At 44.9% G+C, this 27,817-nt stretch overlaps 2 protein-coding genes across 2 annotated transcripts; one reads left to right on the top strand and one right to left on the bottom strand.

Moving 5' to 3' along the window:
* The first annotated feature begins 1,657 nt into the window (after positions 1–1,657).
* On the top strand, positions 1,658–6,118 carry LOC119363283 (nodulation receptor kinase-like). Its single transcript, XM_037628600.1, has 12 exons — positions 1,658–1,860; positions 2,127–2,280; positions 2,459–2,530; positions 2,617–2,688; positions 2,958–3,026; positions 3,116–3,297; positions 3,607–3,827; positions 4,282–4,408; positions 4,481–4,549; positions 4,752–4,941; positions 5,085–5,217; positions 5,372–6,118. Exons 1-12 carry the CDS (start codon positions 1,764–1,766, stop codon positions 5,747–5,749), a joined length of 1,764 nt encoding a protein of 587 aa, XP_037484497.1. The 5' UTR covers positions 1,658–1,763; the 3' UTR covers positions 5,750–6,118.
* Positions 6,119–7,459: 1,341 nt separating this feature from the next.
* LOC119363282 lies at positions 7,460–14,667 on the bottom strand. Its single transcript, XM_037628599.1, has 6 exons — positions 14,385–14,667; positions 12,272–12,329; positions 11,527–11,607; positions 11,360–11,398; positions 10,400–11,257; positions 7,460–10,034 (listed from the first exon to the last, which is right to left on the bottom strand). Exons 3-6 carry the CDS (start codon positions 11,527–11,529, stop codon positions 8,016–8,018), a joined length of 2,919 nt encoding a protein of 972 aa, XP_037484496.1. The 5' UTR covers positions 11,530–11,607; positions 12,272–12,329; positions 14,385–14,667; the 3' UTR covers positions 7,460–8,015.
* Positions 14,668–27,817: the final 13,150 nt, after the last annotated feature.

Genomic DNA, 27,817 nt, shown 5'->3' with positions numbered 1-27,817 from the left:
AAGTGGTACAAATGATGGAAATAAGGTGATTGTTTACTCAAATTCAACAATTTTTTTCTTTATCTCTTATATGTATTGGTGGCTAACTTGCTTTCTAAATTGTGTATGTAGACCAACATTGCTCAAGATTTATACAAGGGAAAAGAAAAAAAGGCTCAAAGAAAGGCGAACCATTCACTTTGCATTATTATTGGACGGAGCTTGAACATGAGGAGAAGTGGAAGAACCACGATAAATATGAAGCTCCAAGGAAGAACTCCAAGAGTTCAGTTGGAGATGCAATAATAGTTGATGACGATGATGATGATGATGATGATGAGGAGGAGGAGGAGGAGGAGGAGAACGGTGATAATGCATCCAGTGGCGAGGAAGGAAAAAAGAAGCTCCACTCCCAACTCGGTTGCTCCTACAAAAAGGCCCGATGGAAGAAAGAATGGCAAAATAAGGCAAAGAATGGAGGAGATAATGAAATTAAGGAATCAATGGATGTCATCATGAATGCAAGAAAAGAGATGGTCGAGAAAGGAAAATGTTGAAGTTCAAAGAAATTGACGAGAGGGCAGTGGCCAAGGAGAGGCAGGCGGCGGCGCAGGAAAGGAGCCGGCAGCCGAGAAGGCGAAGGTTGTGGCTGAGGAGAGGAAGGTGATAGTTGAGGAGAGGAAGATGGCCATGGAAGAACACATCCAAGCCATGGAACAAGAGCAAAAGTTTACGCCCATGGGCACATGTGGTCTTAATGAGAAGGCAAAATCATATGTTGGGCTTTCTCACGACCAAGTGTTGGCGATGAGGTCCATGGGCATGGTGGGAGAGGATATGGGAGGAGACATGGGTGCCATGGGTAGCGGCATTGGGAGGATTCATGGGTGTCATGGGAGGTGGCATGAGAGGAGGATTCATGCCTTCTATGGGAGGTGGCATGGGAGGATTCATGTGTGCCATGGAAGGAGGCATGGGTGACATGGATGGTGCCTCGGATGCAAATGAAGACAATGAAGCCAATGGTGCCAATGAAGAGGAAGCAACCCATGAAGAATTGAAGATGCAAGCACAAGTGATAATAATGAAGGCAATGGCATTTGAGTGACTATGCATTTATGTGCTATGCTTGTAGTTGTGTTGGGTTTGGGTTTGGGTTTGTGTTTGTGATGCACTATGCTTTGCTTTTGAAGTTCAATTTGATATGTGTTGATTATGTGTATGATGATGTTACAAAGTTTAAACTCTATCCGTAGCTCATGTTTTCTGGTGCCCTATTTTACATCATTTGATACGCCAGAAAATTTCCCTGTACTCTGAAATCTTCTCTCCTTCCTGAAAACATTTTTTGGATGCCTTATTCTATATCATCAGTTGGATGGATGCTGTTAGATGCCCTTACATACAAAGAAAAGGCAAAACAAATAAACAAGGAATCTTGTTGATGGTCAATCATGTACCGTAGCGTTGAGCTCCGAGAAGGATACATGTCCTAAGAATATCCGGCGATGACGAACTCAAACAGTGCCGCCCGCAGAGCGCAACAACAGAGCAAGCGCGCGGTCGCTGTCGACGGCCGCGTCACCCTTCCGACTGTGCTGCTGCCGAGCACCAGCAGACAAGCGGCGAAACTATACAAAACAAAGCGCCAACTAGCCGCCCGCCCACCCGCCCGCCCGCCCAGTGCTGACCCTTTCCACCACTCCTCTCCCCCCTCGGCCGGCCGGCAGCGGCAGCACTCCCGTCGCCCGCCACGCCCGCATGGTTGCTGCCGGGCCCGAGATATGGTCGCTCGCTTCCCCCTCCTCCTCCTCGTCTTCTCCGCGCAGCTCCTGATCACCTCCGCCGCCGCCGCCGCGTCGCCCCATGGACTCGCCCAAGGTATACCAGGGCGGCACAGCCCCTGAACTACCGGTCGATCACCGAACCAGGCCAGTCTTAATTTCGGGACAGATTTCCAGTTCTTGGACAGCTCGGTAGCCATGACTGCATAGTGTGGTCTTGCTGCTGGTTTGTTCGACCTATTGGCTGAATCAGTGTAAATTTCGGTGGCAAAGTCCTCTGCATGTGATTGACGTGACCAGCACGCTTAATTTTGCTGCTCACTGCCAAATCCGATGCTTAATCTTGCTGACCTTGTTGTGCAGTGGATGTGGCGAAGCGACTCAAGGAAGAGCTATGGGAAAACAACCCAGAACATGAGATGCTCAAGTCATGGAATGGAGGAGACCCGTGTTCCCCATCTGCCTGGGAAGGGTTCTCTTGCCGATTACTAGATGGCAACCAGGTCGTAGCTAAGCTGTAAGTGCCCATGGAATAGTGACAATGTTCATACCCTGCTTTTCTTTCCCTTTTTTTTTACTGGCATATATGTGCCTCTGTTTATTATTTTACCATATGAATTAAGAGCCTAGAGATATTGAGTCTCAGAGGTGGTGTGCGGTTACAACCAATCTGATATATGCTGGTGTCTGGACAGGAACTTTTCTTCCAAGGAACTACAAGGGCCAATTCCTGCCGTGATCGGTAACCTGACGGATCTAACTGAGATGTATGCTTCAGTGCCTCTTTTCTCTTTGAATGTTCAGTGCCTTGTTCTATAGATTGTTCATGTGTTCTTATTACTTGTGGGTGCAGTGATCTGCAGGGCAATAACTTCACTGGGTCTGTTCCGGAATCTTTCTCTGCTCTCACTCACCTGCTGAAGCTGTAAGCGTGTTTGCCTTGTTCCACTTCTTACCATAAAATGTGATTGTCCAGAACAAACTCACCCTGGGGCTTACTAGTTGGATCCTAGGCATCACTCAAATTAAATGTTATTGTATAGACCCAATCCACGCACTTTCAGTTCAGATCATTTTGTTTCTATTTTTTTTAGAAAAACCATTTTGTTTCTATTCGATATGCTTGAATGCTTCTAAGTATGATTTCCTTTCCTTGATAAAAAAGACCTAATCAAAGCTTGGTTGTTGATCCAGGTCAGTGAAGTGCAACCCCTTGTTGAGCAATCAGCTACCTGATGGCCTGTCTACCAACCTGGATTTCAGGTGAGATTTCTGTTCTGATGTTCACCTTGATCTGGTCATGATTAACGGTGACATAATTCTGCTGAAATTGCTATATGAAAATCATAAAGCGATGGAGGCTGTGCTGCTGGAGAGTACCATAGTCCACCTGGAGCTGCCAATCAGAGAACATTTGTTGTTAGCGGTCTTGCTGGGGGATCTTTGGCATGTACTTTTGCACTTGGATTGTTCTTCACTTGTTTCAACAAACGCGAACGACGCTCTCAGAAATCAGACTGTGCTTCTACAACAAGTATGTCCCCTGCTCCCACACACAGCTACTCCCTCCGTTCCGATTTACTCGTCGTGGTTTTAGTAATTTGAACTAAAACCACGACGAGTAAATCGGAACGGAGGGAGTATTAGATATTGTGCACACCTACGTGTGTAGTTAATTCATGTTGCGCAACTCTTCATTTTGTGTGCATCATTGAGTTCATCTGTGCATGTGCATGGTATCAGAAACCTTTATTTTGCTGCTGTGTATAACTTGCTAGATTAGTGAAATGAGGAAAATATGGAACGAGCAAATGAATGTGTTTCTTCATAATGGTCAATGCAGATCCTGTTTTTGAAGAACGCAGCATCCATATAACTACAAATCCTGCAGTACAACAGTTGTCCTACAAATCGATCCAGAGCGCAACAAATCACTTCAAGAAACTGATAGGAGGGGGTGGGTTTGGAGCTGTTTATCAAGGTACTCTAACACATGGCCAACAAGTCGCAGTAAAAGTCCGTTCACCTGCATCGACTCAGGGAACACGCGAGTTTAACAATGAGGTAATGGCAGATTCTGCACACACCTCCATAAAGAAATCGTGCCGGCAATAGGTTGATCTTATTTTTGGATACAAGAATAATATTGTTCAGGTTCCATAACACTCTTCTCTCCGGTGATTTTTCATAATCTATGCAAGCAGCAACCCGCATAAGCCCGCTTCATGCTGTATGTCGCCCGAGTCGTGCGTTGATGCCATTTCAGTTACTTAGTACGATTTGTATACCTGCTGTGAGGTTTTGCGGGCTTAGCGGCATGCCACTTGCATCCTTATAACCTGTAATTTGGCCACAGCCCCTAACATAAATGTTCAATTGCTCCAGTTAGTTTGTTTATTCCAGTATCTTTGTACTAAAATAATCATTTTGCACGCAAAGTTCCCCTAACGACTGAATTTGTCAATTGACACAGTTTGCGCGCAAAGTTCCTCTAACGATTGAATTTGTCGATTGACAGTTACGGCTACTTTCTACTGTGTGGCATGAAAACTTGGTCCCTCTAATTGGCTATTGCTGTGAAAAGGATCAACAGATTTTGGTTTATCCACTCATGTCCAATGGCTCACTACAGGATCGCCTCTACGGTATAAAGCTTTGTGAAGATTTAGCTACTTTTCAACTTAAGATCCTTCTTTTCTGATTTATGTTTCATTTAGGTGAGGCATCAAAACGAAAAGTTCTTGATTGGCCAACCAGAATATCAGTTTGCATTGGCGCTGCTAGAGGTTAGTAGTGTAGTTAATGTTTTTTTTTGGAAAAGTTCTTGATATTGGCTACAGTAGGATTTGAACTAATTGTTCTTATGTAATTTACGGCCATTCACACTACTTCAACTTCATTCTTCCTCTTCAAATATTTTGATATTGCAAAATTGCAAATGCTTCTTTTGAGTTATTACAACTTAACATAAATTTGTTTCTTGCTCAGGACTAGTATACCTTCACAATTTTGCTGGCCGCTGTATCATACACAGAGATGTTAAGTCTAGCAACATACTTCTGGATCAGAGCATGTGTGGCAAGGTTGCCGACTTTGGGTTTTCAAAGTATGCGCCTCAAGAAGGCGACAGTGTTGCATCAATGGAAGTGAGAGGCACTGCTGGATACTTGGATCCTGAGTAAGTTTGCACATTGATTTCACCATGCGAAATATTGGTACAAACCTGTCTGTATTGATAGTACAGTACTATTTTTGTGCATTGCATGTTATGTATTCATTGCTTTACAATCTCTCTGATTGTGAGTGCTCTATATCTTTTAGATACTATTCCACTCAGGTGTTATCGACCAAGAGCGACGTGTTCAGCTTTGGGGTGGTTCTCTTAGAAATCGTGACCGGAAGGGAGCCTCTCGACGTTCAGAGGCCTCGGAGCGAATGGAGCTTAGTCGAGTGGGTAAGTTTTCACTGCACACCATCAGAAACCATGCATTTTCATCTGCAGCTGCTGGTAGTTCGAGGAAAACGGAAAACAGTAAACTTCAGTTTCATCAGAACTCTAAAGTGTCATCAGCTTATGCAATCTTACAGTGATCTCTGTTGTTACACAGGCAAAGCCATACATACGGGACTTCAGGATCGAGGAGATCGTGGACCCCGGCATAAAGGGGCAGTACTGCTCGGAGGCCATGTGGAGGGTGCTGGAGGTGGCCACGGCGTGCACCGAGTCCTTCTCGACCTTCCGGCCGAGCATGGAGGACATCGCGCGGGAGCTGGAGGACGCGCTCATCATCGAGAACAACGCGTCCGAGTACATGCGGTCCATGGAGAGCACCGGCACCTTCGGCTCCAACCGCTACCTGTCCATCGACAGGAAGATGTTCGCGTCGGGCTCGGCCCGGATCGACCCGGCCAAGTTCGCGTCGGGCTCCGGCCGGATCGACGCCGGCAAAGGGCCTCTGCAGACCATGCCTTCGCTTCCGAGGTAGCACCCCAGCTCTGCCTCCGTCCGTAGTATATGGTGGTCTCGTCTCGTGGATGTGATAGTTGCTGAGGAAGACACAGCCGGAGTTTATACCCGTAGACGCCATGAGTGGCCGAGGGGAGAGGAGGCTACACGACACAGGCCATGCAGTTACTAGTTACCACGGCAGTTTGCTGTGAGGAAAGTTTTCCCCTGGAGACAAAACAGAGGCAGTTTTGCCTGTAAAATTTGTATGTTGAATTCGATGCCTACATGTGCCATGCAACTATTCTTTGGACTTGGACTACTGTTGATGTATTCACTGGCCAACTAAGGCTTAGGCACCATAAATTTGTTATTTCGGACAATTAAAAGCAGTGCCACATTTGGTGTATATCTGTCACCCTCCATTGAATTATACTACTATAAGGCATCCACGCGTTTTATGATTTATTTATGGGAAAAGCTGGTGTTCAACCGACCGATCTTTTCTCTTACGTCCGCCGCGTCCTACGCTTGCCACATCCTTCATCCTTTTCCTGCAACTGGTCACCTGTTTCAGAAAGCAAACCGCAATAAATGGTATGTTGCAGACCGACTAGGAGGTAACTCTGTTGGCGCTGGCTCCCCGACCATGGCGGAGCGAATAGGGTGGGTGGCCGGACCCATGCGGTGGCCATCGATGCCGCCCAGGTACTGGCAGGGAAGAGCCTTGTCTAGTGAACCCAAGAAAGACTGCGACAAAGACGCAGCCTTCCCTGGTGGACGGCGTGCACCCCCTTGGCCGCCTCCGCCACGGTGAGAGACCGGCAGGAGGTTTCCGTCGGCGGCGGCGAAGCAGGTGCAGGACCAGCGACGTGACACCGTCAACTCGGCCTCGCACAGCGGAAGCCGCGCGTGCCTGCCAAGTCGTGCCCATCGCATGCCGATGAATATTTGCAACAACGGCGGAGTTACAAAACGGCGACGACAGCAATGCTAGTGCTACTGCTGCAACATCTTTTGTTGAAAAAAGAAATCTACAACATCATCCATGTTGCAAAAAGCTAGAGAGAAAAATCTGCAACACAACCTCTGTTGCAAATATTTTCCTGCAACATGGTCTTCGTTGCAATAATGAGGACAAGTCATCTGCTGAGGATCCGCCCGCCAACGCGTAGCATGCCCCTTATTTATACGTATTTGTTTTAGTGTTTGATCAACAATTGGTCTCCGCCGGCCAACGCGTAGCATGCCCCTTATTTATATGTATTTGTTTAGTGTTTGCGTAGCATGCCCCTTATTTATACGTATTTGTTTAGTGTTTGATCAACAATTGGTCTTACGAAACATAGGTTTTGCGACATATTCCCTCCGTTCCTAAATATTTGTTTTTTAGAGATTTCAAAGGACTACATAGTTTAGAGTGTTGATTCGCTTATTTTGCTCCGTATGTAGTCACTTGTTGAAATCTCTAGAAAGACAAATATTTAGGAACGAAGGGAGTAAAAGCAGTGCCAAAATACTCCTTAATGTAGTTTTTCTCTAGAACTAGGACGCATCAATAATGGATGTTTGAGTGTTTTTCTCCTCAGCCAACATTCCAAGCGCGGTTCCACAACTAGTAAATGTTACAGAGCCAAAATAGCCGGCTGAGCAAATCTAGCCCCATACTGTCACTACCTACAACTCAAACTAAAAGAACAAAAGCTACAGAAATTTTGAACATTTGGAACACAGCAATAGCAAAAAAATAAATTAAACAAATATGCAATGAACATATCTATTTTGCGTTCTCCTTTTTGAATTACGGGACAAGGCAAGGCTTCAAAGTTCAGCTAAACTATGGTTCTTATATGGGCACACGATTACGCAGTTTTCTAGAAACTCCACATAGTACAGGCAAAAAAAGGTAAATAGTACGGGTATAACTCATCAGAAAAATCTCCACATAAATAAAACGAAGTAAAAGCTTCATGAGATGGCATCCTTACAACGAGGGCACGATTCTTGCACTCGCCATTTTCTTCATCTTTTTTCCCTTCACTTCTGGTATCAAAAGGAATGACGGCAAACATCCATCACATGTTAGTTCAGGCTCATATATTTTTGACAAGAATCAAGCCCAAACATCCGGAAATGCACCGAACTATAGCTGAAATTCACAATTATCTGTATAAGCTTCTTCGATTCGTTTCCTAACCCAAAACAGAAATTTGACAGATTGGCATCTGTGATCTTTTGCTTTCTGACCACAAGATCATGGAATTCTCTTAACCAGCAACAAAGTCATTCTGTGAAGGTTGAACAATTCAACGCAATTGCTGCGCATGTAGCTCCTTACTCGTTTTCATGCCATCTACAGAATGCCAGACAATTTCACGAGTTCCTTTATCAGTAGAGTTGTCTGCCCCAAACAATTCAAGAGTCCCTTTTTCACTGGAGTTATTTGAGGGGGCGCTGTGAAGTATTTGAAACTGATTATTACTCATGCACCACTCATTGACAGTGATGGCTTGGTCACTAAAATGAGAAGCACTCCCGACACCATCAGAAGGAAATGGAACTGTAACATCAGTTGATCTTCGTGGTCGTCGGACAGGTCTGCTGCTCCTGCTAGAAGATGGGAAATTTCCCTCCCCACCTTTCTGCTTCCCCATAAAGCCACATGCAAGAGCTTCCAGAGCTCGGGATGTTGGTGGGCGGCTTCTGGTACTCTGCCTCCTCGAGTTGAAAGAAAGCTGCTCGCTCAAGATTGCATTACTAGAGGTATTGATATCTGGCAGGCAGTCATCCGCCTCCTTGGTTTCTGAGGGATGCATAGGTATGTCCATGATTAGTGCATTATTGTCAGATGGAGTTTGGATATAACTTGTAGTCGACTCATAATCAGAAGGCATTTGAGGGATATTCAGATCAATAACATGCTTACGTTGAGCTTTTTCCTTGTAAACCACTTCAACATTAGGGGGCACATTGTGAAGCTGTCCGCAATATGTGTGATTGCTATTAGTGCCAAAGGTTATGTTGGTTGATGAGCTTGAAATTGTGCTCCATACAAAAGGGTTGGCCCCTGCACTTGCTTCATTTGCTTTAGGCACAGGTTGCACTGGGGTGTCAGCTTGCTTCCCGTAATGTCTTTTACTGACAGCAGTTCCTTTGCGACCAGTTCTTTCATTCTTGAAAGAAACTAACCTTCTTCTCTTTGGCATAGGTGCTAAGAAAACTTGAGGTTCAGGATTTACTCTTGGATCAAACTGAAAATTAATTTCAGTTGAAGAATTAGTAGCATGTATCCTCTGATTACCAACAGGAAGAACTGTTCCAGCCGAAGAGCAGACATTATTCTTTGTGCCAACACATTGATCAACTGAAACGTGACCATTGACTCTGCCTGGAAAGGAAGAAATCTTATGAAGTACATCAGCAGCCATCTTATCACCAGTTGGGGGATTGTTTTTTCTCTCCTTGTCAACACAGCTTGCATCAGTTTCCCTCTGATTGGTATCCAGATCTTCATAAGGTTCAGAACTGTCTTCTGAATCTGAATGTTCTTCTGAGTTCACACTGACAGAATCGCCAGAATGTGGTGAAGAACTGTAGCCATGACCGGCATCTGTAGGTAGATTTCTTAGTGACCTTACCTTACATGGTTCTTCCCCTTGACCAAAACTAGTGTCCACCACAGTAAATTTCATAAGCTCGGGGGAACACCCTGGTTCACTGGGCCGGATATACGAAGCAGGTTTCTTGTCAGCAAGTGTGCTTTTGTCAGGTTCAACATCATTGATCCATCCAATTGCAATCTTAACCTCACCTCCATTATTATCACCTTCAACTCCAAAATCAAGCAGCCTCGGTTCAGATGCAACTTTTCTCAACACATCGCTGACAGAATCAAAGTAATGATTTCCTTTGACGAGTTTCTTTCTGGAAAATTTCTTTACACCTGGAATGAGGAAGACTAAGGCCTGCTTACCGACTAGTGAGGAATCTTTCGGCTGCTCGGAGTGCCACCCTCTCGCAAGTAAGCGAGGCCAGACAGCTTCCCAAAATAGATCATTAGATTTTGCCTTGCTTAGTCTGAAATCACCAGTCAAATATTTTATGATATCTCCAGACGAAAGTGATGAGCAAGCCTTGCCAATAGGTATTTCTGCACGGCCCGAAATAGCATGGTTTCTACTAGGATCTAATGCAAATCCAGTCAAGTCATACTTTCCCTTGCCAATTCCAACTGCTTCTACAAGAACCTGTGCACCAACTGTGGACTTTAAGCATAAAATAAACTGCTCAAAGTCAGATATCCCCTCATTGAATGTCTTGAAGACCTGCAGATGGTAATATATAATTGTCAGCCTCTCAAAAAAAAACTAGCAGGAGCATAAACTGGTATTGGTGAACATCAATGCAAAGACATGTTATGCGAAAATGCAGGGGCATCCTACAGAAAATAAGTAAGACGACAACAACAACAACATAATTAAATAGAGGTGATAAAGTATACAAAATTCCAGGACTTCTTCAAAAGCAGAAGAGATATGATTGTAATGATCGTACCATGGAAAAATATTGTGGCTGTGCTAATGAAAGGAAGCCCATCCCAAAACATCGGCTTTCCATGTGCCAATGATTCAAAGGATCTAACACAGTGAAAGAATAGGAACAAAAAGGAGGAAATTAAAGTTCAACACACCTCGAGCAAAGGATCTTGAACCTCCCTTGCTACGCCAGCAAGCAAACGTGACAACAGTTCCTGCTGCCTGGAACCAGAAAATATACGCAACCCAAGTATACATCTCCTGCTTCTTACTTTTCTACATGCAGACCATCGTTTATATGCATCAGACTTAAAAAATTCTCCATAGTAGTAGGATAGAACTTCTCCCATTGTCTTGCTCTTTATAAATTTCGTCACCTGAACAAGATTTTTGCCAAAAATGTAGAGACCAAGAAGTAAAGTCTGTCCCTCTTCAACAGACCAGACGTATCTTGACATTCCAGGCAAGGGAATATAATCACTGACCTCCCTCTTTACACAAGAACAGCTTAAAACTTCGCTTTTCGGCAAGCAGTACATATCTTGCCCAGTAGATTTTGGGAATTTCTTACCATGATCATCATATTCAACTTTACAGCGCTGACAATCTGGATAAATGCTTTGTTGAGGTAAACTTCTTGGGATAATTGCACTGATGTGGCTGTTATGATCATCTTCTGAAGCACACAAAGTGTGTCCTGAAAATTCCCTCCACTCTCCTTTAACATGAGTGCTTGTATTTGGGGTCCATGTGACTGGAATAGTTAATCCAACCACTACAGGATACTCGAAACCGAACATTCTGCTACCATCAACTGGCAAAGACCTTAATTTCATGCGTTCCTCTTCTGTTGCTAGATTTGGAACTTCCACCTGGTACTCATCCCCTACACGAGGGTATACTCGTGTATCTTCATTGACTTCCTCTGGACATATGGGTTCTAGAAAATGCGGCTGGTCAACAAGCATCTCTTCAGGATTCCCTTCGTTATCCTTGATTCGAATAGTATCCATCTGCGCACACAAAAGAAAAAAAAACGGAGGTATAAGATTGGAATCCATGATATGTAAACCATAGCTCCGATATAATATATATACATGAACAAACAGATTTACCAGATATTCTTCTCCGTTCTTGATTTCAAGATAATTCATCTGTAACATAGCAAAGGACACAGTATATTAGTCCATGTTTTGTCAACTTTCATCTGAACAGCAGAACATAAACCTAGGATAAATCTGCAATATACTTTTCATGCAGATAAGAAGGGAAATAGTCTTACCATGAAAGTTGGTGGATATAAAATTGGCTTTAGCCAGACCAAAATCAAAAGACAACTTGTGTCTTAGTATTCACAGATATACTGCACAAAAGAAGCATATAGCAGTTAAGGTGTTTGTTGGAACATAGTGAATTAAGTACTACAGAACTATCGAGAAACTTATTTACTAACAGTACAAAATATGCCAAAGAAAGTAGCTGTCCAAACAAATAAAGTTAACACTAACAACTATGTACCTAGCTAGAAGCCTAGAAAGAAAACTACTTTGATATAAGTATCAATTGATTTCAACTAATTTCCTGGGATAAATGAGGCGTAGATGAGTTTGGACCTGGACCATCTCCATGACCTGACTAAAACTTAGTAGCTGATAACAGTATAGCTCAAAACACGAAGCGCGGAACATACAGAGAATAGAATAATAAACACATGAGTGGTTTAGGGTGTGTATGCTCACATGTGGTAAAAAGCACTTGTACATTTCGAAATTTGAGTAAAAAATCATATGCGCAGATTGTACGAATATATGTGTACCAGGCTATAGCAAATAATTGAGTCAAAATATGTATATTTTCTGAGCTGTATGAGAAATGTACGTGCATAGTTGATACATTAGTCATTTATCTCTTTGCATTTTTGTACAAAAAATAAACTACCATATTCTAGCACAAGGTTTTGCTAGCACAGATATTTTTTGCACAATTTAGAGATATTTTTTTCACAATTTGTGAAAACATGGGAGTACCTTTTTCAGGCTAATAGAAGAGGATGCACATGGGCACCGAAGATCCTGACTCAGAAAGCTACAATTGAAGGAATACAGTAAGAATGAGTTATTGCATGAACCAGGTGATATTGTGTAATATGCCAAAGACATTGTTTAAAGTCTTAACAGATCATCCTTTTGCATTTGTATGAAAAACAAATTGGACAAGGAAACATGGGCCAAGAACAAACAAGTGTTTATTACGCTGATATCTCGCGGTTCTAGAAAATCCTGCAGAATGTTTCCATGACAGTTGGGGTTCTAGTCCAACAAATCATCCCATATATATGGAATACTAGATTATCAAGTGGTATTACTCCATACACAGCAAATAAATTCACAATAAACTGAATGGATCATTGATCACGAGGATGTTGACAGGGGATCTCTGGCTGGAGAAGGCCACACAGGAGATCAGAAAAAGTTGCATCAGAACAAGGGGGCAGGGGGGAGTGCTAGCCAAGCTGGGGTACCAGATCTGGTGAACGGTAGAATCAAAGTATGTAACTCACAACATATATGCTAACACATAACTCAGTTACCTTTTCTACTGGAGTTTTGGTTAAAATGTTTGTCTTGGGGACCTCTTGAATAACGACCTACATCTAAAAGTGTTGTTATCATTGAAACTGCCTGCAGGGCAGCCATCTGCTAGTGCCATGTTGAACTATAGCAACATCAGCTGCCAACTGCCGAGCTACAAGTGGCCAAGCAGATCATTCCTCCCATATTTAAACTGGAACTTTGTGGGCACTGGCTAACCTAAACAGGAAAAGAAAAGCAACTCACGGTGCCTAAAACCTACACATGCTAAATTTGTTAGCCTGTTGTTTCATATGCAGTGCATAGAAAATTCAGGAGTTTGTTGCAGCCTCAAAAAGTGACAGAAGTTTCTAGAACCAATTGAATCGAGTACTACTACAATTGTTCATAAAATAAGAAGTTATAACTCCCAAGCTAGCAAGAAGGCAAACTATCCCAGTAGAAGTATCGATGGATTCAACCAGTTTTCTGACTGGAAATGGACCAGGAAACAACATTTAGGCATGAGTCTGGACCACCTATGATCCGACTAAAACTTAGCAACTGACAACAGCATAGCATAGCTGAAACACTCATATACAGAAGTACGGAACATAGAGAATAGAAGCCACAGTTTAGGGAACAGAAGTCACAATGATCATTGCACGGACAAGGCAACAGGTATTACGTCAAAGACATCATGTAAAAGGTAGTATTAGAACATTGATTTGCATTACAGTGCATGGTTCTAAAAAATCCTGGGGATTGAGCCCACAACAATTGAGGCTCCAACAAACCATACAACAATTTAGGCTCCAACAATACAGAGTACTGGGTTAGTATCAATTGGTACCCTCTTCTGTAGATATTGCTCCTGGCAGTTGTTTGTACCTACGGTGTCTGAATGTCTAATTTACCAATGGTTATTAACATGTATAGTTTTGAATTACACATTTGCTAGGAAATGGATAAAAACTTCCCCAAAATGAGCAGTAAGCACGACCAGAGTTTAAAAGTCCAGCAAACATAATGTGTGCAAAAGCATAAACTACTTCTGCATTCAAACATTTCTTACTCTAAAATCCAAATCTAGGCGGTATTACTGCGACGAAGCAAACCCCAGAAAAGTTATTTTTCGACAACCACGGCTGCATTTTGCAGTCACTTCGCTCACCAGCATTTTTACTAACACTTGATACAAATTACAGGATATGGTCGATCCACACTGATCAGCACCCAAAAAAAATGGGGGGAGGGAGAAAAAAGTGCACCCGCAATTTGGGTTCAAAGTCATGCACGGTCAACTGAGATCGATCTCGCGCGCCGAAAAACAGAAGACATAATCCAGCCATGGGTGAGTGGATCGGATTAGTACAGCACCACGCAGCTAACAAATCTCCGTGTTACCAACTGACGAGGAGATAAACGAAAAGGATTTGGATTCGATTGCACGCACGCAGGCAGCAACGAAAAGATCCATCGAACCGTGGGTGTATGGATGGGTGGATGGATCGGGTAAGCACAGTGCCACGCAGCTGACAATCCGTCGGACGAAGTTAGGCGCACTTACCAAGAAGAGAGGCCAATCTCACGGCTGGGATGGATCTCCACTGCACGCCACGCCTCGCCAGCCCACACTCCTCCGGCGGACAGCAGGAGGACGACGAGGCGGCTGCGAGCCGTGAGCTCCTGCGAGGCGGCGAGCGTGGCTGGGTGGAATGGAAGGAGTGGGAGAATGGAGGCGCTGGCGCTGGCGTTGGCGAGGACGACGGTGTGAGAGGGGTGCGTTGTTGAGACCAACGGAGGATGCAGGGGTAGAGCCGTACAGGTGGCCTAAGCCGGGCCCGGACCGGGCCGGGCCGGGCTGACCGGAGGCGGAGACGCTCCCGTCGGCCGTGCGGGTACGGGTCGCACACAGCTTTGGCCGGATTCGTGCTGTGTGCTGGTGCTACTGCCTCGCCGAGACGAATCCAGGAGGCTTGCGATGGATAGCTGACGATGATTTTGCGCTCTTGGTGATAATGAGGTGGAAACTTTGCCACTTCCGAAATTGGAGAAATGTGGTTACTCGAATACGAGTGTTTTTTTTTCTCGGGCTTGTTGCGTCTTTTTCCAGCGTGACACCAAATACGAGAGCTTGGAAGGGAAAAGTTATAGGATCTGAATCAGAAAAATTATGCACCATCATGATCCAGCTGTCATCACTCCTCTTTTTTTTCTATATTATTATAAGCTAGCTGTTACCACGCTCTTGCCCGTGGATTTTGTGGCATCGATTTAGAGATGTGTGCATTTTGGGTTGTTGCGTAAGTGTCTGAAATAGTTAAGCAAAGGTTAGTATAGGTCCATAGATTCCTAATCACTCTACTCACCATTACGAACCTAGTAGGCCCTTAAAATAGGGATGGGGCATCTATTTACGCAATGTTGTCCCCACTTTCTATTCTGTCAATATACGTGAGAAAAAGACAAACAAAAAGCGCATGCTTTAAATTTACCGATGATATCTTGCAACAGAAATCCCCATCAAAAATATATCTTGTAGTAGAAAAACGGAAAATGTATCCGGCGAACCACATTTTTTTTGCAACAAAATGGAACGCACTTGATGATGTCCGTTTTAGAGTGCGTGACTCGTATTGTTCGTTGTTGGTTTCTTTCGCGGGCGAGGCGTGCAGGCGTCGTGGGTAGTGGGCTTTTCGGTGTGCATGGACATTTTCTTCTAGCCGTTTACTCCATGGCCGGTGGGCCACTGGAAAGCACTGCACAGGGAACCAATCGTTGCGAGCCGCCCAATTGCATCTAGTTCCACCCGGCGTCTTCAATTTAAGGAGTGCGCCTGTTCGAGTTATGGAAACCACGTTGTACTTCCCCCATTTCTCTCTCGTTCTCATCTTCTCGGTGAGCGGCTGAATCGGTGATTGTCTTCTCGGCTGTCGACGGCGGATCGTCGGTGCACTCGCATTATGAATCCTTGTCGTCATTGATTTGTTGAGGAGGGAGGGCGCGCAAGTGCTCATGGGCAGTAGGATCCACGCATTTTGCAGCGTGTTTTGAGGGTTGTAGTGATGATTCGCACCAGGAGTCCACTTGTTGGTTAAATTCGACGGGTGATGGAGTGATGACCCACAAGTATAAGGGATCCCAACAGTCTTCGAGGGTAGTATTTCACCCAAATTTATTGATTCGACACAAGGAGAACCAAAGAAATTTATGAGCCTTGGCAGTTGAGTTGTCAATTCAACCATACCTGAAAAGTTATTTCTCTGCAACAAAGTGTTTAGTAGCACAGTAATATGATAGTTCGGTAGTAGCAGTAGCAGTAGAAATAGTAACAGTAACAGTAGCAACGATAGTTTTGTAGCAACTGTGACAGTAGCAGCAACAATAGTAACTTAGCAAAGACAATATAAGCAAAGCATAGCCATTGAATCAGTGATGGATATTGTATGGATGATGTTCATCATGTAATAGTCACAACCTAGAATGATACACAATAGCTCCAATTCATCAATTCGGTGTAGGCATATATTTCGTATATAGTCATACATGCTTATAATAAGAACTTGCATGACATCTTTTGTCCTACCCTCTCGTGGCAACGGGATCCATAAAGAAATCTAAGGGTAATTAAGGCCTCCTTTTAATGAAGAACCGGATCAAAGCATTAACACATAGTGAATACATGAACTCCTTAAATTGCAGTCATCCCCAGAGAGTATCCAATTATTGTCACCTTGGGGTCTACGGTTTAGCATAATAAAAAATGCATACAACTAGCAGATAGGATCAAGAACTCAAATATATTGATGAAAACATAAAGGGTTCAGATCTGAAATCATGTCGCTCGGGCCCTACTGACAAGCATTAAGCACATCAAAGTCATAGCAGCATCAATCTCATAATATAATGGATGCTAGGGATCAAGCCCTAACAATTTGTCTCGATTATATGACAAATCTCATCCATCTCCACCACCGCCCAGCAAGCCTACAAAGAAATTACTCACTCCCAGTGGTGAGCATCAACGAATTATTGATGAAGAAGGGTTGATGATGACGACAACGACGAATCTCCCTCACCGGAGCCCAAACAGACTCCAGACCAGCCCTCCTGGTGAAGAACAGGAGGTGGTGGCAGCTCCATATCGTAAAACGCGTTGAAACTTCTTCTCTTATTTTTTATTGAGAAGACGAAACATATAGGCTTGGAATTAGGTCAGACAGAGCCTTGTGGGCCCCACAAGACATCAGGGTGCACCCTCTTGTCTTGTGGACAACAGGTGGCCCCCTTGGTGGATCTATATTCCAGTATTTTTTTTAATTATTCAATAAAAATCTCCGTCAAGTTTTGTTCAATTCCGAGAACGTTTATTTCTACACAGAAACAACATCATGATAGTTCTGCTGAAAACAATGCCAGTCCGGGTTAGTTTCATTCAAATCATGCAAATTAGAGTCCAAAACAAGAGCAAAAGTGACGGTGTCCTGGGGGTGCTAACCTAGCCGACCCATGCTCCTCGGGTTGCGCCAATGGGCCCTCATTCTTCTCAAGATGGACTCCGAAAGCCCCACACTGGGGACATGATCAAGACCGCAACTACCGAAGACTTGTTGTATACTCCAAGACTTCTCCCACCGCCTCCACGTTAGGATACCGACCTTGCAACCCTAGATACCCTACATGTCGTGCATATAAGCCAAAGGGTTTAGCCCATAGAGGAGACATCAACGCAATCTCATTCACCTAGCCCTAGAGTTAGAACACATCTGACGATCTCGAGGTAGATTGCTACTTCTTGAGCTTGTGTTGGTTTTTCCTTGAAGATAAGTATTTCCTCTATTAAGAACCAAGGTATCAATCTAGTAGGAGGAACACACAAGTCTCCAATAGTTTCACCTACACAAACAAAACAAATACTTGCACCCAACGCGATAAAGGGGTTGCCAATCCCTTCACGGTTACTTGCAAGGATGAGATCTGATAGAGATAGGTATAAAAGATAAATAAAAGTGCAAAATAAAGTAAAGATAAATAAATCGCAAAAATTTATTTTGGGGTTTTTGGTTTTATAGATCTGGAAATAATATGATGAGAAATAGACCCGAGGGCCATAGTTTTCACTAGAGGCTTCTCTCTTGAAAGAACGCATACGGTGAGTAAACAAATTACTGTTGAGCAATTGATAAAAAAGTGCAAAGTTATGACGATATCTAAGGCAATGATCATGAATATAGGCATCACGTACGTGACAAGTAGACCGAATCCCGCCTGCATCTACTACTATTACTCCACACATCGACCGCCATCCCAGCATGCATCTAGTATATTAAGTCAAGAAGAACGGAGTAACGCCTTAAGCAGGATGACATGACGTACAGTGATAGATCCAAGCAATATGGTATAAACCCCATCTTTTTATCCTTAATGGCAACAATACAAATATGTACCTCGCTACCCCTACTGTCATCGGGTGAGGACACCGCAAGATTGAACCCAAAACAAAGAACCTCTCCCATTGCAAGACAAATCAATCTAGTTGGCCAAACCAAACCAAAAGATTAGAGAGAAATACAAAGCTATCTTAATCATGCATAAAAGAGTTCACAGAGACTCAAATAATATTCATAGATAATCTGATCATAAATCCACTCGGATTTCAACAAACGCACCGCAAAAGAAGATTACATTGAATAGAACTCCAAGAACATCAAGGAGAACATTGTATTGAAGATCAAAGAGAAAGAAGAAGCCATCTAGCTACTAGTTATGGACCCGTAAGTCTGTGGTAAACTACTCACACATCATCGAAAGGGCAGCAAGGTTGATGTAGAAGCCCTCTATGATCGAGTCCCCCTCCGGTAGAGTGCCGGAAAAGGCCCCAAGATGGGATCTCACGATAAAAGAAGCTTGTGGCAGTGGAAAAGCATTTTTGGTGTGCCCTCTGGTATACAGGGAATATTTGGGTATTTATGGAGCTGAGATTAGGGTTAGGAGATCCATAATGGGCCCACAAGCCTGGGAGGCTGCTACTTCTTGAGCCTGCGTTGGTTTTTCCCAGAGGAAAGGGTGGTGCAACAAAGTATAGATAAGTATTTCCCTCAGTTAGAGAACCAAGGTATCAATCCAGTAGGAGACAACGCACAAATCACCAAGACCTGCACAAACAATCAAACAACTTGCACCCAACGCGATAAAGGGGTTGTCAATCCCTTCACGGTTACTTGCAAAAGTGAGATATGATAGTGTGACGCCCCCGATTCAATCGTACACTAATCATGCACGCAAACGTGTACGATCAAGATCAGGGACTCACGGGAAGATATCACAACACAACTCTAAAAACATAAATAAGTCATACAAGCATCATAATACAAGCCAGGGGCCTCGAGGGCTCGAATACACGTGCTCGATCATAGACGAGTCAGCGGAAGCAACAATATCTAAGTACAGACATAAGTTAAACAAGTTTGCCTTAAGAAGGCTAGCACAAACTGGGATACAGATCGAAAGAGGCGCAGGCCTCTTGCCTGGGATCCTCCTAAACTACTCCTGGTCGCCGTTAGCGGCCTGCACGTAGTAGTAGGCACCACCAGTGTAGTAATCGTCGTCGACGGTGGCGTCTAGCTCCTGGACTCTAGCATCTGGTTGCGACAACCAGAAAGAAAGGAAAGGGGAAAAAGGGGGGAGAAAGCAACCGTGAGTACTCATCCAAAGTACTCGCAAGCAAGGAACTACACTACATATGCATGGGTATATGTGTAAGGAGGCCATGTCAGTGGACTGAACTGCAGAATGCCAGAATAAGAGGGGGATAGCTAGTCCTATCGAAGACTACGCTTCTGGCAGCCTCCATCTTGCAGCATGTAGAAGAGAGTAGATTGAAGTCCTCCAAGTAGCATCTCCAAGTAGCATCTCCAGTAGCATCGCATAGCATAATCCTACCCGGCGATCCTCCCCTCGTCTCCCTGTGGAAAAGCGATCACCGGGTTGTCTATGGAACTTGGAAGGGTGTGTTTTATTAAGTATCCGGTTCTAGTTGTCATAAGGTCAAGGTACAACTCCAAGTCGTCCTGTTACCGAAGATCACGGCTATTCGAATAGATTAACTTCCCTGCAGGGGTGCACCACATAACCCAACACGCTCGATCCCATTTGGCCGGACACACTTTCCTGGGTCATGCCCGGCCTCGGAAGATCAACACGTCGCAGCCCCACCTAGGCACAACAGAGAGGTCAACACGTCGGTCTAAATCCTATGCGCGCAGGGGTCTGGGCCCATCGCCCATTGCACACCTGCACGTTGCGTACGCGACCGGTGAGCAGACCTAGCAACCTCCATTACAAAGGAAGTTGCGTTAACACAGTCCAACCCGGCGCGCGCCGCTCCGTCGCTGACGTCAAGAAGGCTTCGGCTGATACCACGACGCCGGGATACCCATAACTACTCCCGCGTAGATGGTTAGTGCGTATAGACCAAATGGCCAGACTCAGATCAAATACCCAGATCTCGTTAAGCGTGTTAAGTATCCATGAACGCCGAACAGGGCCAGGCCCACCTGTCTCCTACGTGGTCTCAACCTGCCCTGTCGCTCCGCCACAAAGTAACAGTCGAGGGCCGTCGGGAACCCAGGCCCACCTCTACCGGGATGGAGCCACCTGTCCTTTCAGCCCCCTCATCAGAATCACTTGCGGGTACTCATCGAGCTGACCCGACTTTAGTCACCATCTGTACAGTATGTATGTATGTATAGTATATACCCGTGATCACCTCCCAAGTGATCACGGCCCGATAGTATAGCAAGGCAGACTGACAAGAATGTAGGGCCAATGGTGATAAACTAGCATCCTATACTAAGCATTTAGGATTGCGGGTAAGGTATCAATGACTGTAGCAACAATGACAGGCTATGCAACAGAATAGGAGTAACCGAACAGTAACATGCTACACTACTCTAATGCAAGCAGTATAGATAAGAATAGGCGATATCTGGTGATCAAGGGGGGGGGTTTGCCTGGTTGCTCTGGCAAGAGAGAGGGTCGTCTTCGGTGTAGTCGAACACACGGACATCGGCACCGGTCTCAGAGTCTACCGGAAAGAAGTAACGGAGGGGGAACACAATAAATAACATAGCAATCAAAATGTAACACAAAGCAAGACGCGGCAATATGCGGTGCTAGGGGTGACCTAACGTAGTGGTAGGTGATACCCGCGAACTGGGAAAACATCCGAGAAAGTATCCCCGGTGTTTCGCGTTTTCGGACAGATGAACTGAAGGGGGAAAGTTCCATGTTTGCTATGCTAAGAATGTGTGGCGGACGAACGGGTTGCGTGTCCGGATTCGTCTCGTCGTTCTGAGCAACTTTCATGTACAAAGTTTTTCCATCCGAGCTACAGTTTATTTTATATTATTTTCTAAAGTTTTAAATCATTTTCTAGAATTAATAGATTATTTCAAACCGAAATTGCTTTTATGACGTCATCATGACGTCAGCAGTCAACTATGGACTTTGACTAGTCAACAGACCACTAGGTCCCACATGTCATAGGCTGTCTAATTAACTAACAGGTTAAGTAGATTAGTTAGTAGATTAATTAGGTTTAATTAGTTTAGTTAACAGAATTAATTAACTTAATTAATTAACTAATTAATTAGTTAATGATTTATTTATTTTTAATTCATTTTTTTTATAAAAATGTTCTGGGGCTGGGCCCCCATGTCATTGGCCCTAGGGGCCAAACGGGCGCGCGGGTAACGGGAAACGGGCACGGGCGTGGGCACCCGTCGAGGTTGACCTGGGTGCGGCGGACGGAGCCCAGGGGCGCCGGACCCAGGTGCCGACTGACCGGGGCCGCAGTTCGCGGCGGCAGCGAGCGCAAGGGACGGATGCGCGCGGGCGCGTGCCCGAGGCCACCAGGGAAGGCGGGCTCCGGTGAGCTGTGGAGCAGAGGCGGATGGGGCCGGCGCGGGCGCGCGGAAGCAGGCGCGGCCCGGCGGTTCGAGGCTGCAGCAGCAGGGGAGGAGGCTAAGGGTGCGAGGGGCCGGTGGCCAGGGGCGGGGCGGAGCGGCGCCTCCTGCAGCACGCAGCTGCGGGACGAGGGGAGGCATGGCGAGCCGGCGCGCGCGTGCGCTGGACGAGGCCGCGGCCATGAGCACGCAGGTGGATGGAGCCGGCGACAGAGATCGAGGGGAGAGGAGGAAGGGAGGGGTGGTGGCTCACTGGGCCCTGCAGGTGTGCGAGAGTGAGCTCGGGGAGGGCTCGATGGCGGCATGCTCTGGCGATGGGGACGGCGCGATGGCGCCGGCGACGGCGTCGGGATGGTGGTGATGGCCGTCGACGGCGACAGGGTCGAGGGGGGTGACGGGGACGTCGTGTGTAGAATGGGAAGTCCGGCGGCGTCCGGGACGCTTCGGGCGACGTTGTCGGGGTCGAGGCGGCGATGGCGAGGCGGCGCCGGGAGGAAGTAGAGGCCGGCCGGGGAGGAGGGGTGGACGGGGTGGCGTCGGGCGGCGTCGGCCTCCTCTGGATCCCGATCCATATCGGGAGAGAGGAGGGGGCGTCGTGGGGAGAGTGGGGTGTGGGTGCGGGGAGTGGGTGAGGGTTTGCGGGGTGAGGGGATAAGGAGAGGGAGTGGCCGGCTGGGCCTTTGCCCAGTTGGGCCGGTGGCCGAATGGACCGGCCAGTTGGGTCGGCTGGCCCGGGGGGTTCTTTTCCTCTTTTTTTTGTTAGTTTAGTTTTTCTCTTTTGTATTTTCTTTTATTTATTTACTTTCCTGTTCTAAATCATTTTGAATCATTTAGGCATTTTATAAAAATGTGTTTACTACACCATATTTATCTATGTAATATGTAATACAGACCGAACATTTTTATTTTAATGTTTGAAATTTTTTATTATTTACTAAACTTTGAATTTGAATTTAGGACCGATTTTGATCTAACGATAGATTAGCAGCAGTAACCGTGGTGACGTGGCACCATTAGCGTGGGATCACTGTAGCTTAATTATCCGGGCGTCACAATTCTCCTCCACTACAAGAAATCTCGTCCCGAGATTTAAGAGGGGGACTAGGGGGAAAGGTCTGGTTACAAAATCCTAACGAATCTTCTCGTCTTTGGTTGCTCTTCTCAAAGAGGTCGACCCATTACATTGATGTCTTCAGTTCTCTGCTTCAGGTCATCATGATGAAGTCAGCGTCCTTTCTTCAGGAACTCCATCGTACTTATGAAAGAATAAAGGGTGGGCATTCTGGGAGAACGGACCTCGGCAAGGTTGACTATCGGGTCGACAACATCAAGGAAGGTGGCGGAAAGTAACTCTCGAATCGAAACTTAAGAAAATATCAAGAGCAAAGTAAGAAGGTATCCTGGGAAGTTTCGAGCGGGCAGGCAATCGTTCGATGCCTGTTATAGGGCGTGAAAGGGTCAAAACAATGGGAATAAGTATTGTGTCTGATATCAGACCTGAAGGTGGCTCATGAATTACATATGAGGCCACGCGCGAGGAACAACCTTGGGAATAGGGGGTGTACAGGAGAGTCAGGTTTCGATCCAGTGGATCTGTGGGTTATGGGCCCACCATGTGGGTTGAAAGTAGGAAGGGTGGTGACATCTTGCACAGCCGCGACAGGGAGGCATGTCAGTGAATAGCTTGTTAGGTATGCCGGCAAAAATGTTGGTACCAAGGATGGGGAACGAAGAGCAATTTTCCTGCTTGTTGAATGGGGCGAACCAATTGGCAAAGTTATCACCCATCGGTGGCTACCGGAATGTCATCAACAATAGTAACAGGGTCTTGTTGTCAGAATTGTACACTGAGGTGTTTACATAAGCAGGAGAATATTACTGCTTAGATCATATAGATCACAAGAAGGTTTAAACAAATCAATGGAAAGGAAAAGTGGTTATCAGGTTTAAACAGAACAATGGAAGGGAAAATGTGTATACACACATATTCCCGGGGTATATCTTTCCCACGGACAAGCAGGGCATGATATCCATGACAGGATTTAAAGTAGAAATCTCTTTAGGTAAGGGGAGAGAAATTTCATGACATTACCCATACAACGGTGTTTGGATAAGTGAGCAAGTAACATTTAGCATTGGGCTTCAAATGTTCTTGTTGAAAATCGGAGCACCACAGACATGCTTCGAAATAGCATTGACATGGCCTTTAAGCAAAGGTCAGACTTTGGATACACAAAGGATCCATCAGGATAAACTTATTAAACAAGGTTAAAAAGGAAACTATAACACTAGGTCCTCTGGTCAGGTGTGCTAGGCATGACATCACCTTACCGGGGCATATAGGGACCAATGTTATAATTCTTGAAAATATATTTCAACCATCATATCTGACCGAGATTCAGATCTGATTGGTGTCAGGATACCTCAGACTCAGGATGCCTGAGAAGAAAGGTGCAACACAAATTGACGGGATGACACTGTAAGATTCTCGGGAAATGAACTATGAAGTGATTTCCGTTAACAAGAGTTCATCATTAACCCAAGGAGAGGACAAGGAGGTGGCTGATGAACTCAGCGACAATTCACCAAAATTTCCAAAGGATGGATTTCCACCATTACGTGAACAAGGAGATAACATTGTCAGATCAAAATGATATATTGATGTATGCTTGAGGAAAACATACACAATTTAACAATGGTTGAAAGGTGCGCCCGAAATATGGGCTGGGTTGCACGGCTAACCTGGAATGGTGATTCAATAATCAATAGTCTAAGAATTAACGACCGACCATTAACTTCAAAGCAATAGGGTTGCTAGATAGGCAGAATCCAAACAGCACCGTTCACTTGTTGGTACCCCGTATGGGATCAACGCGAGGACCAAGAAAGAATGGTGATTATGAGGAGTATCACTATAGCAAGAATTCTTAAGAGGTGGAGCAATCCTCACAACATTCTTGACATCAAATATGGTAATACTCCGCGGTAGAATCATAACATAAGTTGGATAACAAGGAACTCAAGGTACAACACAAAACAGGAACAATTTTTGTGTTGGAGGGAATGCAATAATGTTGTGGATGATAACCCAAACCATCAAGGGCAAAGGATGCTATTTCTCATCAAGAATTCGATAGATATCTTGGAAGACCTCAGAATGTTGATGATGATCACGACACATTTGTCGAGAGGTTTTGAGAAGATGTAACTGATCGGTGATGACATCAAGTCAACGGAAATGATGAAGCCAAAAGTCATTGGGACCATGGGTACGACACAAACTCGAAATCAAGCTTGCTGCTCAAGGACAAACGATATGACGAGGAAGATCGATTGTAAGATTAGCTCACCGTCGAAATTTGTGCTCCGAGAAGGACCCGGTAGCACAGTTAAAAATTAGCACAATGATATAGCCAATCAGGCTAGGAATGGCGTGATCGGGTACAAACTCGTAAGTAAAGAAGATTACTAAAAGTTGTTGAACCGTAGTGTGGACTGGCTTCAGTTATCGGTGTCTTTGAGTGTTTAATAACTCAAAGCCCGTGAAAAATTGGAATCAGTGAGGATGTAGTACTTGATGGAGAACTCATAAGAAGTTATGCAGTCCCGTGATGATCTCGAGATACCAGGGTGTAATACTCGATGAAAGATCAAAGTAAAGGTTGGACGGTGTATTGATCCACAGAAGACAAGTGCTTAAACTTGCCCGAGAAATGGGATCAAAGAAGAACATATGGTCGGAACCACGATTGCAAAGGATCAATTCACCGATACCAAGGATATTATATCAAGGAAATAGTTATTATTACAAGAAGATTCCATGATAGGATCTACTTCGTGTCCATGGGCATGAACACAAAGGTTCAAGGTCGACTCCCACTTCTCCAAAGCATAACCTTACAGTTACTTCTCGTTTCGATAATGGCATTAGTGTTGAAAGTTTTACTTGGTGAAATACCAGATGAGTATGACCCGTGAAAACTTCCGAGTTCACACATATTAAGGAAGGCATAGCAGGGCATCTTAGGAACATATACCACAAACTTCGGGGTAAATAATACGAGCTCAAAAGTAGAGCATTGTTCAAAAGCAGATGATACAATTTACCAAAAGCATTATATACCCATGGAAAGGCTCTCAAGGTTATTCAATATGAAGGACACTGTCGGATAAATTCCAACAAAGGAACCGATGGTCCACAAGGGATCTGATGTGAGCATCAGTACTCAACCAAAGGAAGAAGAAGGCACGTGCATCATATTATAGAACATCTGAATAATTCGATGCTTAGATAACAAAGGACTTACGATTTCCAAAACAAAGGATCAAAGGCAGTCGCTCTGATCAAGGATGGATAATTTGGATAGACCAGAGGCACAATTGGCGTCAAATAGTTTGGTCGAGAACCAGCTCATGTTCAAAAATGATGTCTGAGCCGGAAAGATAATTTAGAAGGGTTGATAGATGATTGTGTGCATTCGCACACATGTTGAATCAATAGGATCAAAATGACGGTGTCAAAAGATACTAGTGAATATTGCCAGATATATGGGAAGCATCCATAATGCTAGTAGACAAGTATTTGCAGAGCAATAAAGCTGCTAAGGATTTTTTTGAAGATTGAATAGTATTTCAAAGGCTTTTGTGAAACACCTGAACAACTGGGATGAGCGGATACTCGGAAGGTGCGAGAAATTATTCTTAGGGGTATTCAGGTGGCAAAGAACTGCAAGGCAGTAGGCACAAAATATTCTTGGGGTATCTTGTAATAATAAGATCGACTGGGAATAAAAGTAAGCACGACAGGTGTAAGTATTTATCCATAGGGATATTTCAGTGGTAGAGAATTGCAAAAGCAACGAGCACAAGGTCTCGAGAGAAAATCAGAGAGTATCTCCGAAATCTTCTGGTGCAGCCGGCGATCATCTGGACTGAAGGGGCTCTCCGGAGAAAAATATTTTCAAGAACCTAAAGTTAGATTTTAGTAAAAATTGTTTAACCCGAATAGAAGAGAGTTCAGAATCCCGGAGTAAAGATCGAGGAGTAAAAGATCCTAATACCACCCAAATGGCGACGTGGGCCCATGGGCCGCACAGCCATGTTAGTAAAAGTTTTGCAATATCTAGACTCGACTTCAGCCAAAGAGTGTGGAAGGTGGATTCCTACAGGCAGTCGGCTCTGATACCAACTTGTGACGCCCCCAATTCAATCGTACACTAATCATGCACGCAAACGTGTACGATCAAGATCAGGGACTCACGGGAAGATATCACAACACAACTCTAAAAACATAAATAAGTCATACAAGCATCATAATACAAGCCAGGGGCCTCGAGGGATCGAATACAAGTGCTCTATCATAGACGAGTCAGCGGAAGCAACAATATCTGAGTACAGACATAAGTTAAACAAGTTTGCCTTAAGAAGGCTAGCACAAACTGGGATACAGATCGAAAGAGGCGCAGGCCTCCTGCCTGGGATCCTCCTAAACTACTCCTGGTCGCCGTCAGCGGCCTGCACGTAGTAGTAGGCACCTCCAGTGTAGTAGTCGTCGTCGACGGTGGCGTCTGGCTCCTGGACTCCAGCATCTGGTTGCGACAACCAGAAAGAAAGGAAAGGGGAAAAAAGGGGGGAGAAAGCAACCGTGAGTACTCATCCAAAGTACTCGCAAGCAAGGAACTACACTACATATGCATGGGTATATGTGTAAGGAGGCCATATCAGTGGACTGAACTGCAGAATGCCAGAATAAGAGGGGGATAGCTAGTCCTATCGAAGACTACGCTTCTGGCAGCCTCCGTCTTGCAGCATGTAGAAGAGAGTAGCTCCAAGTAGCATCTCCAAGTAGCATCTCCAGTAGCATCACATAGCATAATCCTACCCGGCGATCCTCCCCTCGTCTCCCTGTGGAAAAGCGATCACCGGGTTGTCTATGGAACTTGGAAGGGTGTGTTTTATTAAGTATCCGATTCTAGTTGTCATAAGGTCAAGGTACAACTCCAAGTCGTCCTGTTACCGAAGATCACGGCTATTC

The sequence above is a fragment of the Triticum dicoccoides genome, chromosome 2B (genome assembly GCF_002162155.2).
Source record: "Triticum dicoccoides isolate Atlit2015 ecotype Zavitan chromosome 2B, WEW_v2.0, whole genome shotgun sequence".
Taxonomy (NCBI): domain Eukaryota; kingdom Viridiplantae; phylum Streptophyta; class Magnoliopsida; order Poales; family Poaceae; genus Triticum; species Triticum dicoccoides.
Note: the sequence above shows the minus strand (reverse complement) of the source record. Positions and strands in the feature narration are given on the sequence as shown.

Excerpts from the sequence above, each read along its gene's own strand:
- LOC119363283 (XM_037628600.1), top strand. The coding sequence starts at position 1,764 with ATGGTCGCTCGCTTCCCCCTCCTCCTCCTCGTCTTCTCCGCGCAGCTC. Across the intron at positions 1,861-2,126 it reads GCCCCATGGACTCGCCCAAG|TGGATGTGGCGAAGCGACTC; the intron begins GTATACCAGGGC and ends CTTGTTGTGCAG. Across the intron at positions 5,218-5,371 it reads AATGGAGCTTAGTCGAGTGG|GCAAAGCCATACATACGGGA; the intron begins GTAAGTTTTCAC and ends GTTGTTACACAG.
- LOC119363282 (XM_037628599.1), bottom strand. Across the intron at positions 11,258-11,359 it reads AGAACGGAGAAGAATATCTG|ATGGATACTATTCGAATCAA; the intron begins GTAAATCTGTTT and ends TTGTGTGCGCAG. Across the intron at positions 10,035-10,399 it reads TTCAAGATCCTTTGCTCGAG|GTCTTCAAGACATTCAATGA; the intron begins GTGTGTTGAACT and ends TACCATCTGCAG.